The sequence below is a fragment of the Lipotes vexillifer genome, unplaced genomic scaffold, assembly GCF_000442215.2.
Source record: "Lipotes vexillifer unplaced genomic scaffold, Lipotes_vexillifer_v1.1 scaffold314, whole genome shotgun sequence".
Taxonomy (NCBI): Eukaryota; Metazoa; Chordata; class Mammalia; order Artiodactyla; family Lipotidae; genus Lipotes; species Lipotes vexillifer.
In genome coordinates this window covers 206,604-222,576 of record NW_006777107.1, presented here as the reverse complement: position 1 = coordinate 222,576, position 15,973 = coordinate 206,604, and the positions used below count along the sequence as shown (strand labels likewise).

Here is a 15,973-nt window from a genome sequence, read left to right as displayed (position 1 = left end):
CCCTTTGTGGTGCCATACAAATTTTAGGATTGTGTGTTCCATTTCTGTGAAAAAAGCCATTGGAATTTTGATAGGGATTTCACTGAATCTGTAGGTTGCTTTGGGTACTAGGGACATTTTAACAGTATTAATTTTTCTAATTTGTAAGCACAGAATCTCTCTCCGTTTGTGCCTTCTTTAATTTCTCTCATCAATGCCTTTTCAGTGTACAGGTCTTTTACCTCCTTGGTTAAATTTATTCCTAGGTATTTTATTCTTTTTGATGAAATTGTAAATAGGATTGATTTCTTACTCTTTCTGACATATTCTTGATTTCCTCAAAATATAATCCAAGTAACTTTTTTTTGGATATGTTTAGCTGATGTCCTCCCTTATTAAGGTATCAGAATGTGTATGAACAACTATCAGGATTTCTGATTTTCCTATTGTACTTTTCTTTCTGGGAACAAGAAAAATCCTCTATTTTTTCTTCCAATGAAGACACTGACACCCAGAGATATTACATGTTGTCTTAGCCTTGTGGCCAGAACCTGCAGCTCATGACTCTCGATAGTCAAGTGTTATCTTCACTATTTAAGACAGAATAGATATGGTGTGTACCTCATATCCTCTCTTCATGTATTTCCATAGTCGTCTCTTTCAAATCAACAATGGCATCTTGGTCTACAACTCAACTATTTATTCACAGTAAAAACCAAACTAACAGGATTATCTATTCACTAACTTACTCCTTTGACGTCTGAGGGATGTTCTCCGAGAAAAATGTTACAGAAGGGGTCAGATAGAATTCAGAAAGTATCACATAACTTCATAGAGTAAGTTTTGTGTAATGGCTCATAGGTGTTAAGAACAGGTGCCTAAATCAGGTGTTGGCTAGGTCAACTGAACTTAATTTGCGTTAAGTATTTATTGCACAGAAAAAAATATTATGGAAATTCAGCCTTGTCTATCAATATTGGCTTTTTCATTATCAGATTTTGACACATCTACTGGTTTTTCTTTTACATAAGCAACTGCAAAATGTGTTACCTTGATGATGAGGTTCTCCTAAATAGACTTAACATAAAAGGAAAATAAAATTTGCTAATGTTTTATATTAATTTCCAAGTAGCTATTTCTATCTGTTAGGTGTTTCATACAACTGTAGTAAAATCTGATGCTCATAATACAGCTGTGAGTAGTTGCTTGTGAATTGATTACAACTTGAAAAGATGTTGGATTGCCACAGAGTTCTGGGACATAATTTATTACTTTTTATGTACGAGGGGGGTAACTAGGAACACTGTATTACCTCATTTTAATGCTCATGGATAACTTGTAGGGTTGTCATGTCCTATTTAACTATTGTGAAACCTGGGTCAAAGAGATCAGGTAACTTGTCTTAGGTCACACAGCTAGTAAATGTTAGTGCTTAATTCAGTCCCAAGGCTGTTTATCACCAAAGAACTTTTTACCCCCAAAGCACCCTGACCCTCACCACTAGGTTCCATTATACCGTAGTGACTTTCAAAGACTTTTGGACATGACCCACAGAAAGAATTATGCTTTACATCACAATCCAGTGCCTACATCCGTGTACCTACATAATAGAAACAAAATCTTCACAAATAGTTCATTTATTGACTGTGATACCATGATGTACTCTGACACTTTATATTCTATCCTAGTTTCAAAAAAATGGTAGTTGTGACCCACTAAATTGATAAAATGACCAATTACTAGGTCTCTATCTGTATTTTGAAAGCTCCTGATCTAAATGCCTTCTTTAGACATCTTCCAGTCTACCATCCAATTATAAAAAGTATATGTGTTGAATTTTACTAATGAATCAAAACTGTATGGATGAGTTACTAGAGGTCATCTTAATAATGTATTCCAAATTTGTTTTTCTCTTCTCTGGTCCTTGAATACACTAATGAGATCCTTATCTTCAGAAAAGCTGCTAATATAAAGCACAATGCCTTATCACTAAAAAATCAAATATGACACAATCTAAGAAGGTGTATGTAAGCAGGAGGAAACACATTAGAGCCACCTCAATCTATGTATGTTGGTCTATGATATCAAGAGCATTGAGTTTTGTTCCCAAGATTAATGTCTTTTTGTGAAAACACTTGAGAGTATCAAATACCCCCAGGGTACCAAGAATTTGAGTCCAGCTCAAAGGCGTTACTGTGTTCAAGCCTATTTCCTCCAGCCTCTCTCTCCTATCTATCTATCTAATCTACCCTCTGTCGCTTGCTCTAGTTTCATCTCCCTGTCCGTGAGGTCCATGCTGTACAACCAAGGATTGCAGAGATGAAGGCTGACTGACTGACAGGTACCGGAATTGATCTCTTCCCTGATCCTTCCTCTACTTCACCCCATGTGGCCTAATCTTCACTATACATTTTTGCAAAGTGTAATATAGTTTCAATGCACATGTGTATACTTTAATGTAAATAACCATTCTGGCCAAGAAAGGACGTTCAGTACTCTCAGACAAGCAAATGACTCTTGGTATATAATTATACTTTTTTGTGTTACGTATGAAAAAATTTCCTTCAATGAGCACCTAATTCCTAGAGCTCCACTGAAATGTTTTTAGTTTAAACCAACTAATACTTTCTAACAAACAGTGTATTTCTCTGAATAGCTACTGAAATACCAACATGGAGGACCAGTTTTATAAATGTCCGTAAACTGAACACAAATATCTTTTGCATGGATAAACTACTAAGAGTAATAGATAGAAAGAAACTACAGCAAAATTATTTCACTAATTCAATATTTTATTTGGTGTCAAGGCATATTAACTTTCTGAGTTAAGTCATTTCATTAGTGAAACAAACCGTCTAGAAAATATTATCCATTGTGCCACTAGGATTGAAGAGGAGTTAAGTCTCATTTATTGAAGCATTTACATTTTCTTATATCCACTTAGGTATAAAACTTTTGTTAAGAAAGATAACACTTTTTATTGCATTATATAATTTCATATTTTACAGGAGTCATAATGCAAATTCATAAGCATAAATATACATGATGCAACCATTAAAAGATTTAAAACTGGAAACTAGAATTTTAACAGGCAAAATACTTAAAAATACTTAGTATGGCTTTTAAGAAAAGTAACTGTTGAGAAACGATTTGTTATTGCCCCATTCTAGTCATTTCTCATCAAGTGAACATAAAATTATGATCTCTTTAAAATGGTACCTGTTATCTAAGCCAATGTTGCATACATGTAGTATGCAATGATTCAGGCTTTCTTAAATATACATATGTACATATATATAGATATACAGTACACAGACAGTTGTTTTAATACCCCTGAACATCTTGAGTAAAACTATATTATGACTTTTCTATTATAAAACTACTTGAAAAATGGGTATAACTTCTTGGTATTGCAGTTCAATCCTACAGAACTGAAAAAAAAAAAACCCTAAATGTTGATTACAAATACATTTTACAAAAAACTGAATAGTGGTCCTGCACTCATACTTTATATTGCAGTGAAAACATTTGATTCATTTAAAGGTATTTACATCTTGTTGTCCTTGGTTTCTGTGTGAAGTATACAGAAGAATGAGAATATTGTAGGCAGGCCTATTTGTTAGGTTTTTCTACTTGTTCATTTTTGTGTAAGTTTCAAATCTTCTTTTGAATAGTTTATTTCTATTTGCCTTGTATTACTGCTGCTGCTGCTTCTTTTGGTGTTCTGGGAACACTGGGTGACTTTACTTCTAGGAACAGGAAGAAAGGATTTAACTCTTGAAACACCCAACTCAGTCTTTGATTTACTGTTGCTGCATTCAGTCGCTTGATGGCTGCTGAGAGGACTGACCTCCTGGTAAGAAAGGCAAAGAAAATAGCTTGTCAATTTGACATTGTTCCCAACTTCTGTGATCAGTCCTAACTTCCTCCTCTCCATCCCTGAACACGCATGTAGGAGTTTCTCTCTTAAGTTCTCATGAAAAAATGAACAAAAGACAATGGAGGGGAGAAGCTGAATGCTTATAGACCCACTGGCTGATTTTCATTAGGTCCTTCTGTGTCTAGCACTTTTGTGATACCACAGTCAGTGAATCAAGTGCCAGAATCTGGGGTCTCCTCACCAGCTGGAGCTGTATGAAGTCCTAGGCCTGAGGAAATCAAACTGGACTACTCCAACCATTTTTAAGCAGTTCTACAATTCAACGCTTTCACCTTGAGCACGTCACTTAATTTTTCTGCCTTTAGATCTAATTGGACTATTACTCAACACATATTTTGAATGTTTACAAGACAAACACCGTTCTAGGTGCTTGGCTTACAGTAGAGAACATAGAAGAAAGAGCACCATCCTTGCTCTGATCGAGCTTCTGTTGTAGTGAATTAAAGTTCCTGCGTAGCAATTCTCTATGACTAAGGAGCTCAAGATCGTCCATTCTTGGAAACTGCATGCTCTTGTTTTTCTAGTGTTTCAGAGCTCTTCTGGACCTGGTCTAGGTCTCTCATTTTGCCCCCGAGGAACCAGAGGTGGACAGGTGAGAGTGATGATGCTGGGGTTTTCCCTGATCTTGAGTTCACTTGGGTAGGCCTCACTTCGTGTTTGCCAGGTGGCAGAACTGAACTCAAGTGAGTAGGGGCTGTGACAGGTGAAGAGGAAAGGGTTCCCTGGGAAGAAGGAAGGGCGAAGATGGGTACGTTGTTGAAATAGTGAGTTACCTGTAAAAATAAGTTATGTGAAGTTGAAGGACATATTTGGAAAGAAATGGGGTGGAAAATGAGGATGAGAGATCAGAGGTATGTGTTGGAATCACCAAGGAGCTTTTAAAACCCCCAACGTCCAGGTTGTATCTTGGACCAATTACATCAGAACCTCTAGGGCATGTGGTCCAGGTACTGGGGACTGGAAAAACAAATCCTCAAGTGGATTTCATCATGCCACCAAAATGAGAACGTCTGCTTTAGGGGGGTTAATTTGCATCTTAATGAGAAGAAAACATTTATTAGTATCTACTCTCCTGATGATTTAAATCTGTTATTTGTTTTAAGAAGGCTGGCTGACATGCTACCTACCTGATTAATAGGCCCCTCTCTGGCCTCATAGGAGAAAGTGATTTCAACTAACACAGACAGCTCTTACTTCTAAAGGGAATTCCGTCCAGATAACAGAAGAGACTGGGCATCTAACCAAGAAATGCTCGCTGAGTTTATCACAGTAGAAGAGGTACGGAGGCTGGCAAATGCCAAATACTCGAGTGTACTTCACCCTCTGCTGGCAGGTTCTGAGAAGAACATCTAGCCACGGGGAACAGTCCTCACAATGCGTTCAGTGGGCAAAGCAATAGGGGGCAGCTGTCCTCCGAATACCCACATCAAACCGCACAACTCTGTGGTTCTTTCTGAAGAGCCCAGAAAGTATAAAATGATCCATTCTTTTAAAACAAAGCTTAGCCTACCTACCTTCAGTACTATTTTTCTGGACAGTACCTTAGTGTAGCAACCCAATATGGTCCTGTGACAGAGAAAAAGAGGTACAAAACTGTCTTCATTATCCAACAGCTGCCAGTCACTACCAGTCAACCTTTTTATATAGGAAAGTGACTGGGCCCTGTGGACAAAGAGTGGCTCTCCGCACCCCTTCCCACTGGCTGCTGTGCAAGGAATCCTGAAGAGGGGTCCTGGAGGCCCAAGAAAGGTGTTCTGAACCCCAGCTCCTGAACAAATATTTTCCAGCCAGAGTTCTCCACAGGGACCCCAGGTCACCTCCTTAGTCATCCTCCCTTACCTGCTCTCCAAACTATGCTTTTGCTGCTTCTAAACTGTTCCCAATTGGGGAAAAAAGCAGCAAATACTATCCAGAGTAAGCCAGACAGGTCATGCTCTTCACAGATCATCATGTTATATATTTTTTATACAAGAACTCGGTCTTGTTAATATTCCCCCCAACACACACAGGCTCACACAGCTTCGCGCGTAACTAATCAGGACCGAAACCTAACGAAGCCGTGAGAGAGCAGGGGAGCCCAGGGCTGTCCGGTGATCAGAGGAGGGTTAATAATGTTAACAGTCTCACTGCACTGACTTTATAATTCTGCTTTCTGCACTCCGCACCCCCCAACAGGTTTGTGTCAGCTGCCATGCGAGGGGATGAGAACAGGATGTGAACCACAATCGACATGGCCTGGTGAGCAAACCACATGTTACTAAATGCCTCTTACAAAATATGCATCCTCATAAAATCACTACCGGATAAGTAGTAGTTTGTTTCTGTTCACCCAGGAGTGCCATGCTGGGCCATCTCAACTCTTGGCATTTATTAACCGATCAGATAAGTTATTTCAAGAGGTTGAGGAACTCTATTGGAATCCTGGCTCTTCTATTTGACATTCTGATTTGTTTTTAGAGAAAAGCCTCTCGCTGAAACATGCATGATATGGCAAGTTAAAGTAAACCAGAATGAGATTTTTTTTGTGTATAGATCTTTGTTATCACTCAGCACTTTGCTAAAATTAACTCCAATTTTCTAAAATAGTGCTCAGATGAAATTCAATATCCCATTTTCAAATACAGCAAAGAAGACAGAAAGAAAGTTACATTAGTTCTAGTTTTGGCATAAACAACAAATGGAAAAGACACCCAGAATTTTGGAATCAAATAGAAGGAAAAAGAATGCTTTTCTATGTGATTCTTTCAAGCTATTATCCAAATAATTTTTCTAACCTTGATTACCTAGTGAACACTTTTGCCTTTATCCTATTTACTTCCCAACTATTGTTTAAAAGTAACTGTGATGCACATTGAAAGATTTGTGAAGTCAAATTCCACAACAATCCTTCTTTGTCCCATTTTGGAGGGAAAGGGGACACTTACCTTTTGTGACACTGGCATTCTTGGATTATTAACAGTTGCTGAAAATGCAGGGTTGTTTCCTGAACGATCAAACCTCCCTAAATCCCCCGGAATCGTTTAAAAGTAACTGTGATGCACATTGAAAGATTTGTGAAGTCAAATTCCACAACAATCCTTCTTTGTCCCATTTTGGAGGGAAAGGGGACACTTACCTTTTGTGACACTGGCATTCTTGGATTATTAACAGTTGCTGAAAATGCAGGGTTGTTTCCTGAACGATCAAACCTCCCTAAATCATCCCCGGAATCAGCAATCTGGAAAATGTACAGTTTATCAAGTCACTGTGGAAAACCCACAACAGAAGTGTGATCCTTCTCTTACTGTCAGAAGCTCTACAGAACAGACCTTCAAGTCCCATAATGTTCATATGAAGACTTGAAGTCTTCATGTGAAACTAACGGCAAATGCACGAGAAATAGACTGTAAGGAAAAAGTCTTTTAAAGTCAGAAGAAGACAACCAGATGAGCCCTATTAAAAAAAAAAAAAATCACTTGGCACAAAATGAAAGGATATAAAATTTGCAAGATTTTCATTGTTACCTTATTTTTCCAGAGGTTAAGTATTTCGACTCATTTCCAGCAACATTAAATAAGCTAGTCAGTTCTACTTTGGCCAGAGATTATGACTGTCTAAATACAATAGGTGAGTCATTGGGCGGAAGCTGCACAAGTTATAACTACCTTCTTATGCTCCCTTTGGTCAAATGTGCTGCAGATATCAGGCTGCCAAAACAGGTTCAACTTGATGCTGTTAATGCTTTGAGATTTTGGGTCATTGATTTCCATATTTGGATCTCAAATTTCACAGCTTGAAGACTTTGACTAAACAAATTACACAGGCCACTTATTTTTTTTATTTGTAAGGAAAGTTGCAGTTCTATCCAGAACACAAGGCTGCTGTAATGCTCTCTTACTGACTGGTGACTTATGGGCCAAAGTTAGGAATACGAAAAGGAAAAGGATGTATGGGTGTAATTTGTGGTAACGCAATTAACACTTCAGGGTTTTCGGAGAAGCTGTGCTAAACAGAGCTCCCTTATTGTAGAAGGGGTATTTTGGAAGAAAGGGCTTTTCTAAGCAAGGTAAGGGATGTTCTGATTTGGAGCATTAACATGCTATTTGATAAGGAATTTCTGTCAGGGAGTGAGAGTTATGATGTGGTTCTAAGAAGTCTCTCGGCTGCTGGGTGGAACCATTCAATGTCCTCCCCCAAGCGTCCTGCTTACCTTGCTTATATCAGATTCAGATTTGCTGGAGCACATGCTCTGCAGTTCCGTGACAAGGTCCGCTTCATCATCCGAAACCAGAGAGAGTCTTTGATCCAAATTCAACGCCAATGATAGATCATTCTCTAGAGACCTAAAAAGTTTTTAACATCCTTAAACATCCTTAAAATTCTCAATAGGGTAAAATTTTATTACACAAAGAAATCTACTTTCACTTAAAACATTCCAGTCTTACTCTTCCCTCTTCTTCTCTGTCTCCAAAGATAAAGCTAAGACACTGTGTGCAGGGGGCAGTGTGATAATGGAGTAAATATGAATTTACCACATATTAGCACTATGACCACAGGTCAGGTTTTCTTTTTGTCCTCAACACCTCACTCAGTTCCTGGGTTCCCTTCTCTCTAACAACAACATAGAGTTATTACAAATATTATATAGGCTGTTGAATACAACAGATCTAACAGTGGACCCGGCAGAAACAAGCTCAATGACCCCCTCATCCCCTTCTGTAATTCTGTGAACCAGGGCACAGGGTCCTAAATGCTACCTGCCAAGTGATTGAGCACACAATTTACTGGGATACACTGGGGACCTATTTACAAACTACCAAGCATTTTTATTCTATGATAAATAATTCCTTATTTCAGATTGCTTACAAGTTTGGAGGTATAATCAACAGTTCCCTAGGAGCAACATAAGAAAAAAAATACGTCATGCCAACTTCCTGTAAATCTATCATTAAACACAAAAAACGGGGCTTCCCTGGTGGCACAGTGGTTGAGAGAGTCCGCCTGCCGACGCAGGGGACGCGGGTTCGTGCCCCGGTCCGGGAAGATCCCACATGCCGCAGAGCGGCTGGGCCCGGGAGCCATGGCTGCTGAGGCTGCACGTCCGGAGCCTGTGCTCCGCAACGGGAGAGGCCACAACGGTGAGAGGCCCGCGTACCACACACACAAAAAAGTCATCTAAAAGTCTGTTTAGAAGTTCACAAATGCACGATGTTACCATATCTTTGTCAAATGCATTAATAATAACTATCAAATTTGGTACAAAATGAAGCCAATGATATTTTTAACAAACTAAAAGCAAAATAGGCTAAGAAACTTTTTTTTCTAAGAAATTCATAGTTGCACAGACTAATCATGAGAATGTGTATTGTTTGTTATGAGTTAAATCTACAAGGGAAACTTACTTTTGTTTTGACAGAGAAGCATTCCTGTTACAATTCAGCTGTAATATAGTCTTATTTTTGATACCTGTTTAAAGAAGAAAAATGTAATCACATTTCAACAGAATGTCCCTGTGCATCTTGAACTCTGTATTTAAAAGAAACAGGCTATGGACTCTGCTGTACTTTCAAATTGTTTTTGGATTAAATCCATCGGTTGAAGCCCTGTGGAAGGTCAGGGAATGACCAACAACCTCATGTATTGATATATTTACGACTAAAGCCAGTACAAGTCACACCACCTGAGGCTCAATTCAGGAATCCTCAACTCTGCTTTCATCAATGGACCCTATTCTAACCAGTCAAGCCCCCACATCCTTAGGCCTTTGTTCTCAAAGTACCTAAAAAGGGGTTAATACGTGCCTTTTGATGATGGTAATTTCTCTTTCTCTCCCTTTGTTTGCCTTCCAATGTTACTGACTATGTAGATCTGAAGCAGTTTTTGATGTCTGGGCCCCATGATATATTACAGTGTGGGTGGCCTTGGTGTGTAGAAATTTTTTAACTTTTAATTGCTTTGCGTTTTACGAAAACAAAATAGGAACAGTACACAAAAAGTCACAGCATTAAAACAAATACTGCATATCACACCAATGTTCTTCAAACTGCATATTTCAACCCATTTAAAAAAACAAACATCAGATTGCACAGGTTGCAGTAAATATATAAATTTGTATCAGTTATAGATTAGACTCAAAATGTCTTTCTATAATACACACTCTAAATTTTATAAGTTCATTAACACAGTTGCTTCTGAGTTAATTCTAAAATTGTAGGAATGGTGCTAGCACAGATTAATCTCTAAAGAATGATTTTGAAAAGTAAGTCGAATTTGATATATCCTGATTAAAAGCAGATCATCAAAGAATCTCTGTTTCCTCATCCATACTTTTGTCATTATTGTCAGAAAGCAATGACTAGTAGGTTTCCCCTGATTACCATGTAAGTGCACAGCCTTGGGCCCTGCTCTCCAGAAGCCTGTGACCAACCCCTCAGCCTTGGTTTAGGTCAGGAAAGAAAAAGGCTGTGTCTTTATTAAATTTTATGAGTTTCCATAGTGGTCTGCATGGAATGCAAAAGGGTTCTATTTTTAGTTTTGTTTTTTTTTTAAACTGATGATGTCAAAAAATCAAAAATCAAAAATCAACCCAAACATTGTTGTAATATTTTTTTTTTTTTTTTTCTGGCCATACACAGGCCTCTCACTGCTGTGGCCTCTCCCGTTGCGGAGCACAGTCTCTGGACGCGCAGGCTCAGCGGCCGTGGCTCCCGGGCCCAGCCGCTCCGCAGCATGTGGGATCTTCCCGGACCGGGGCACGGACCCGTGTCCCCTGCATTGGCAGGCGGACTCTCAACCACTGCGCCACCAGGGAAGCCCTGTTGTAATAATTTTTATATCAAATGTAATTATTAGAAAAAGTTACTATTATAAAAAAAAATTAAAAACTAGAGGCATGTCCACCTTTGGTCCTTAACCAATCAGTGGTTCATGCACCTAAACACTGGCCAATGCATTTTCTAAATCTCTGCATTGAAGTCAGTGTAAACTATGGTTGCACACAATTTTATTCATCGAAGTTTTCATGTTTCAAAGAATATTTGATATATCCAATAGCTGTACAACTAATAATTATTTTAAAAATATAAATGAATTTAATTTATAAGTCAGTTTTGCCTGATACAGTCTGCCAAGTTAGACTTATTTCCATAATTTTGTTTTAAGTTCATATTCACTTTATGGATTTTGTCAACTCTAAAGTATTGATATATTTTGACAATGCTTATTGTTCAGGAAAGCAGCTGGTCCTGAACCCTAAAGGAACTCTAATGAACTTGGAAATGTTACAGTGAAGAGCCTGCATGGGTGTCCTTCTTTGAGTGCCATGGATTATTATGAGTGGCACAGACTGAAGAAAACAGCATTGGACTCGCCAGGAACGAAAACATGGATTGCAGTACCCCCTGTTTGTAGAAGTGAATTGGAGCAGGTAACCAAGGGTTTCTGAGCCTCAGTTTTGCTCTATGTAAATGGAGATGATAATCCTCATCGTAGAGCCCTTCTGGATACTCTCAAGGGATAAACAGGTAAAAGGTATAATCTTTGTTATAGAAAGTCATCTGAGGGAGACTCTTTGCTCTACTGGGGGGCTAGAGTCTCATGACTTTATTCCCTGAATCAAACACTCTAACTTTCGGAAGTAACGGCAAGCCTTTGGGATCAGAATGTATCCCATTATAAATACATACAACTTATCTTTACAATGAGAGTTTATATTTTTTTTTCAGTGACTGTCCATTCAGTCATTTTAAAAAGTGCTCACAATTTATTTTCACATACTTGGGGTAATTACAAAACTCTGGCATGTACTGATATGGTTAAAACCATATTAAACAATACAAGCTTCAATATAAAAATATAGTAATAAAAGCAACTTTTTCTGTTTTAAGAAAGATTTTAGGCATCATATTCTTTCATTTAGCAACCCCATTGCTGTCAACTTGCCATAAAATTACATAAAACAACATTTTGGGGTGCAAGGGGGCTCCTGAAGACCTCAATTACATGTAACAGAAATCCACAATGCATATGAGGTTGGAACATCTTTTCAAATATGACTGCCTTTAGGGAGGACATTTAAAATTTGTACAACTGATTTTGCTATTATCAAAGCCAAAAGGAAGAGGTCTAATAATTTATTAGAATGTAAACTTTATGAGGGGAGGTATTTTTATCTCCTGTTTTCACTGCTCTATTTCCAGTGCTTAGAATAAAACCTGGTACACAGTACATCCCATGTATGAAAAAAATGTGTAAAGCTGACTCACTTGTAAAGACCTTAAACTGGTATCAAATACGTCTGTAACATATACTTCTAAAAATTTAAGGTTGGCTTAGGAATGCATGTTGGCATATTTCTTTCCTTTTATGTGTCAATTTGCATTACATAAATATAATTGTGTGCATCCCAAGAAAATCAAATTAATAAAAAGCAGATGACCATTAACATGGTAAAGATTTAATTTCAGAATTCTAGTATGAAAGATTATTTTTTCAGGTAGGGGGCTCTCAAATATTTTTGGGGTGTAACTACCACGTGTTTTATTCCATGAAAATATGCATCTGAAATACTCAGAATTTTGCTTTGTTGAATGCAGTGATAAAAATAAAGCACGTTTGCATTCAGAAACCACCTCATGGATACCCACATACGTGTGGGTGACATGCCTGCCCCCCTTACCTTCCTCACTCGGGTCCGGCTTGTTCCAGGTGGGTGAAGAGAACCGGCCAGACTTCTTGCGAGGACTGGTGCTCACCTTTCTCCAGGCACCACTCTCTTTCTTCTTGCTGCAACTGTTGTAACTTGAAACTATGGATAAAGGGAAACTTCCTCCTTTGAAATCAGCTGTATGCTGGTCTAGCTCTGAAATAGCATAAACCATGTTTTGTCAAAAGGACAGAAGCAATAATGCAGTTTCACAGAGTCAAGTAAAATCCAACACTTCCAATACTTAAAAGAAATAGCCTCTTCAAAATCACAGGCCTGTAATACCCAAGCAGGCGTTTTGTCAACCAGCAAACTTTACTTTGAAGTCTGATATTTAAACATGAGCCAGTAATGAAAAAAGAGAGAGTTCTAAAGCTGTGTTGTGCAACATCCATTACATGGAGATAATTTCTCTCATTACAAAGAGAGAAAATAGAGCGCCCTAAAAACAAATTCAAGCAAGCATTACATAAGAGTGTGAATTTCCTCTCCTCCCAGCATGAACCCACATACCTGCTCTCTGGAGGGGACAGCCATGCAGAACAGCTTTATTAAGCAAGATGCTGAGAGCAGCTCTAACCACAGCCTGCTGTCCCTGGCTAGGGTTTTTAGTTGTTTGACCAAGGCTGGGTTGTCTTTTCACAGAGGCTCTTGACAATATTGCTTCTTGAACTCTGGGTGCAATGACAGCATTCCACAGCTTAGACATCCACCTTCCGAGAGAGGAGTGGGTTTCACAGTTAGGACCAAGCCTCTCAGGAATCACAACTCTACGGGGAACAGGTTGGAGGACTGTGAAACAAAACCTAAGTGTTTCTATGGACAGGCTACCTTTCCCAGGTCATTATGGAATACGTGAAATTATCCAACACCAAAGTAGTTTGAATTTGCCTTAAAAATACAATGTATTTCAAATGAAACTGCTAACTTGTCTCTCACCTTTTTCTTTATAAGATCCTGGAGAGCTGGAGTGTTGAGTAAATGAATGCACAAATAAAATTAAATATATGGAAAGGGAAAAAATACATGGAAAACTTTATAGACTAAAGAAGTCTGGAAAAAGATTTCCTGAAAGTCTGTGTCTAAATAGCTTAAACTTATTTGCCGTTTTCCTTAATAAGACGCATATATTGTATTTTAGTATTTCTGCAATTGGGATACATTTTATGATCCCTGACCAATTAAATATGCCTGCCCCAAGGCAGGGGCTCAGCGTCTACACAGTGGTGGGTTAGGCCTGTAGAGAGGGGATGGGATCAACCAGCCACGGCCTCAGGTGGACTCTGCATTAATAGCTGTAGCTGCTGCGGGACTTCAGCCCAAACGTGGAGCACTTGGTGCCAAATTCCTTCAAAAAAGATTACACTTTGTTGCAGCGTTAAAAAACAGTTAATACAGTTAAAGACTGTAGATAAAACTCCATCTCCCAGAATAGGAAAGTTTTCAAAGTTATTAGATACTGACATAAGCCTTTCAAAACGGTTAAAACTATTTACTCAGTATCATGCATCTATTGTCAGCTGCTTTGTTAATGTCTAGTGACACATAATTCAGGGGGAAAAAAACAGTACACAGGAAAAAAAAGTACTCCTAAAGGTGCTGAAGGGGTAAAGATGATATAAGTTTTGGCTAAAACAATATATAATTTTTTTTAAAAAGGCAGTTCCTTAATATGGCTGTTGGGAGATACTCTCCATGGCATTTCTGTACCTCTTGTGTCAGCTGTTGCTCTGGATTATCTTTTCAAGGCTGTTTTAGTATCATAAACCGACTTGGAAAAACAGAGACAGTGTCTCCTTCTGGAGCAGAGGGCAGATTTGTTTCCTGACGATAATGAAAGTTATATTTCCTTCCTGGGCAAAGGGTGGGCAGATTTGCCAGCATCGCCGTTAGAAAACTGGGTGATTCCCAAGCTCACAGTTCCACAGCTTTGATGCAAAGCCAGCATCCACCTGGGCCACTATGCATCACCCCATAGGGCCTGAGTAGGTGGGGAAACCAATGCAAATATGAAGCCTAGGCTGTGGCTGTGCTCTGAGTGATGAGGTGCTGGGTCAGAAGCCACTTCCTGAATGTGGCAGGCTAACTTGTCAGCTTGCAGATAAGGTAAAAATCTCAGAGCCTCTAGCTCTTGACAATGACCATGCAGCAGACAGGAAAGGCCAAAACTGGATGCTAAGAATCTTGAGGCTCTGGATGTTAAAAAAAAAAAAAAAAAAAAAGCTTAAATTTACTCATGATACTGATAAAGAAAGGGGTAATTAAATGAATAAATGTATTTCTGCTTTTTAACAAGAAATTGCTGTATACTTTTTAATATAGCACTTCTTGTGTTCCCTCAATTAGCTGTTATTAAACTGATAAGTCTTACAATACAGAAGACATATTATCTGCATACCCCGCTTTCCAAAACAGCTTTCTGTCCAGGATGCCAGAAAGTACAGAATCAAATCTAACAGCGAATCACAGAACCCTTACTAAGTAAGCTGGATGGTGACAAATTTTTTCCTCCTTTCAATTTCCTTCTAATTTTCTATTTCATTAAACTTACTGTATATATGTCTGTTTTCATAAGCTGCTCTAAAACACAGTAAGTACATAAGTCTCATTAATAAAAGAGGAAGCTTTTCAATTCATCAACAGAATGTAAGTGGGTTTTTTAGGAGGTGGGGTAGGGGGATGGTTATACGATACTTGACCTAATGTCTCACGTGGGCCTTCCCCAGGAGACACTGCCCAGCAAGTCGCAAATGAGTCTGATCAAAGTTTTGTAAACAGGGAAATTGGGATCTATCTAGTCTTAGCAAAATAGTTTCCTTAGGAAGTACCCACCACACGAGTCATGGTCGGCCTCTGACAGGAGCACAGGGCACTGGCTTTCCGTGTTCACGACAAGAGGTGGCACAAGGTGGCCCCTTCAGCTTTCTCACCCCCAAACATTCCCTATCAGCCAGGGCTCTACTTTAAATAGGCAAAGAAGGATCAATGACACTTACTTCACCGTCGCTTGGGCGTGCCCTGGGATTACAGGACAAGACAGGAAATACTTTGGCCCAAGAAGTGCTTCCGGTGTGCCCAAGCGGGCCAGGCAGGAGTTGAGCTGGCGCCAGACAGCCAGGGCCCAGTCGACCGTCTTGCATACGGGGTCGCAGGGAGAGGGCACCTGACCCCTGAACTAGAGACAGGGAGGGGGAAGACGGGGGCGTGGTTTAGAACAGTGCTTCTTGTCCTTTTGTTTCGAACACTCCAAAACTAAAAATATAAAAATTCAAACTGTAAAACAAAACTGTAGCCAAATCTGATTTTACCTTCACTTGGGGTGAATGGAAGAGGGCTAGGTAATAACATACTCTATGACGTGTGTTAGCACG

The 15,973-nt window shown here is 39.0% G+C and overlaps 1 protein-coding gene across 1 annotated transcript in view; it reads right to left on the bottom strand.

The window, feature by feature from the left end:
- Window positions 1-2,756: 2,756 nt before the first annotated feature.
- CTTNBP2 (cortactin binding protein 2) overlaps window positions 2,757-15,973 on the bottom strand; it is a 159,498-nt gene continuing 146,281 nt past the window's right edge. Inside the window, exons 17-23 of the mRNA XM_007450770.1 lie at window positions 15,599-15,777; window positions 13,116-13,315; window positions 12,576-12,758; window positions 9,301-9,364; window positions 8,109-8,241; window positions 7,035-7,136; window positions 2,757-3,832 (exon numbers count right to left, since the gene is read on the bottom strand). Of these exons, the coding sequence (XP_007450832.1) occupies window positions 3,617-3,832; window positions 7,035-7,136; window positions 8,109-8,241; window positions 9,301-9,364; window positions 12,576-12,758; window positions 13,116-13,315; window positions 15,599-15,777 (1,077 nt within the window). The 3' untranslated portion in view covers window positions 2,757-3,616. The remainder of the gene's footprint in view (window positions 3,833-7,034; window positions 7,137-8,108; window positions 8,242-9,300; window positions 9,365-12,575; window positions 12,759-13,115; window positions 13,316-15,598; window positions 15,778-15,973) is intronic.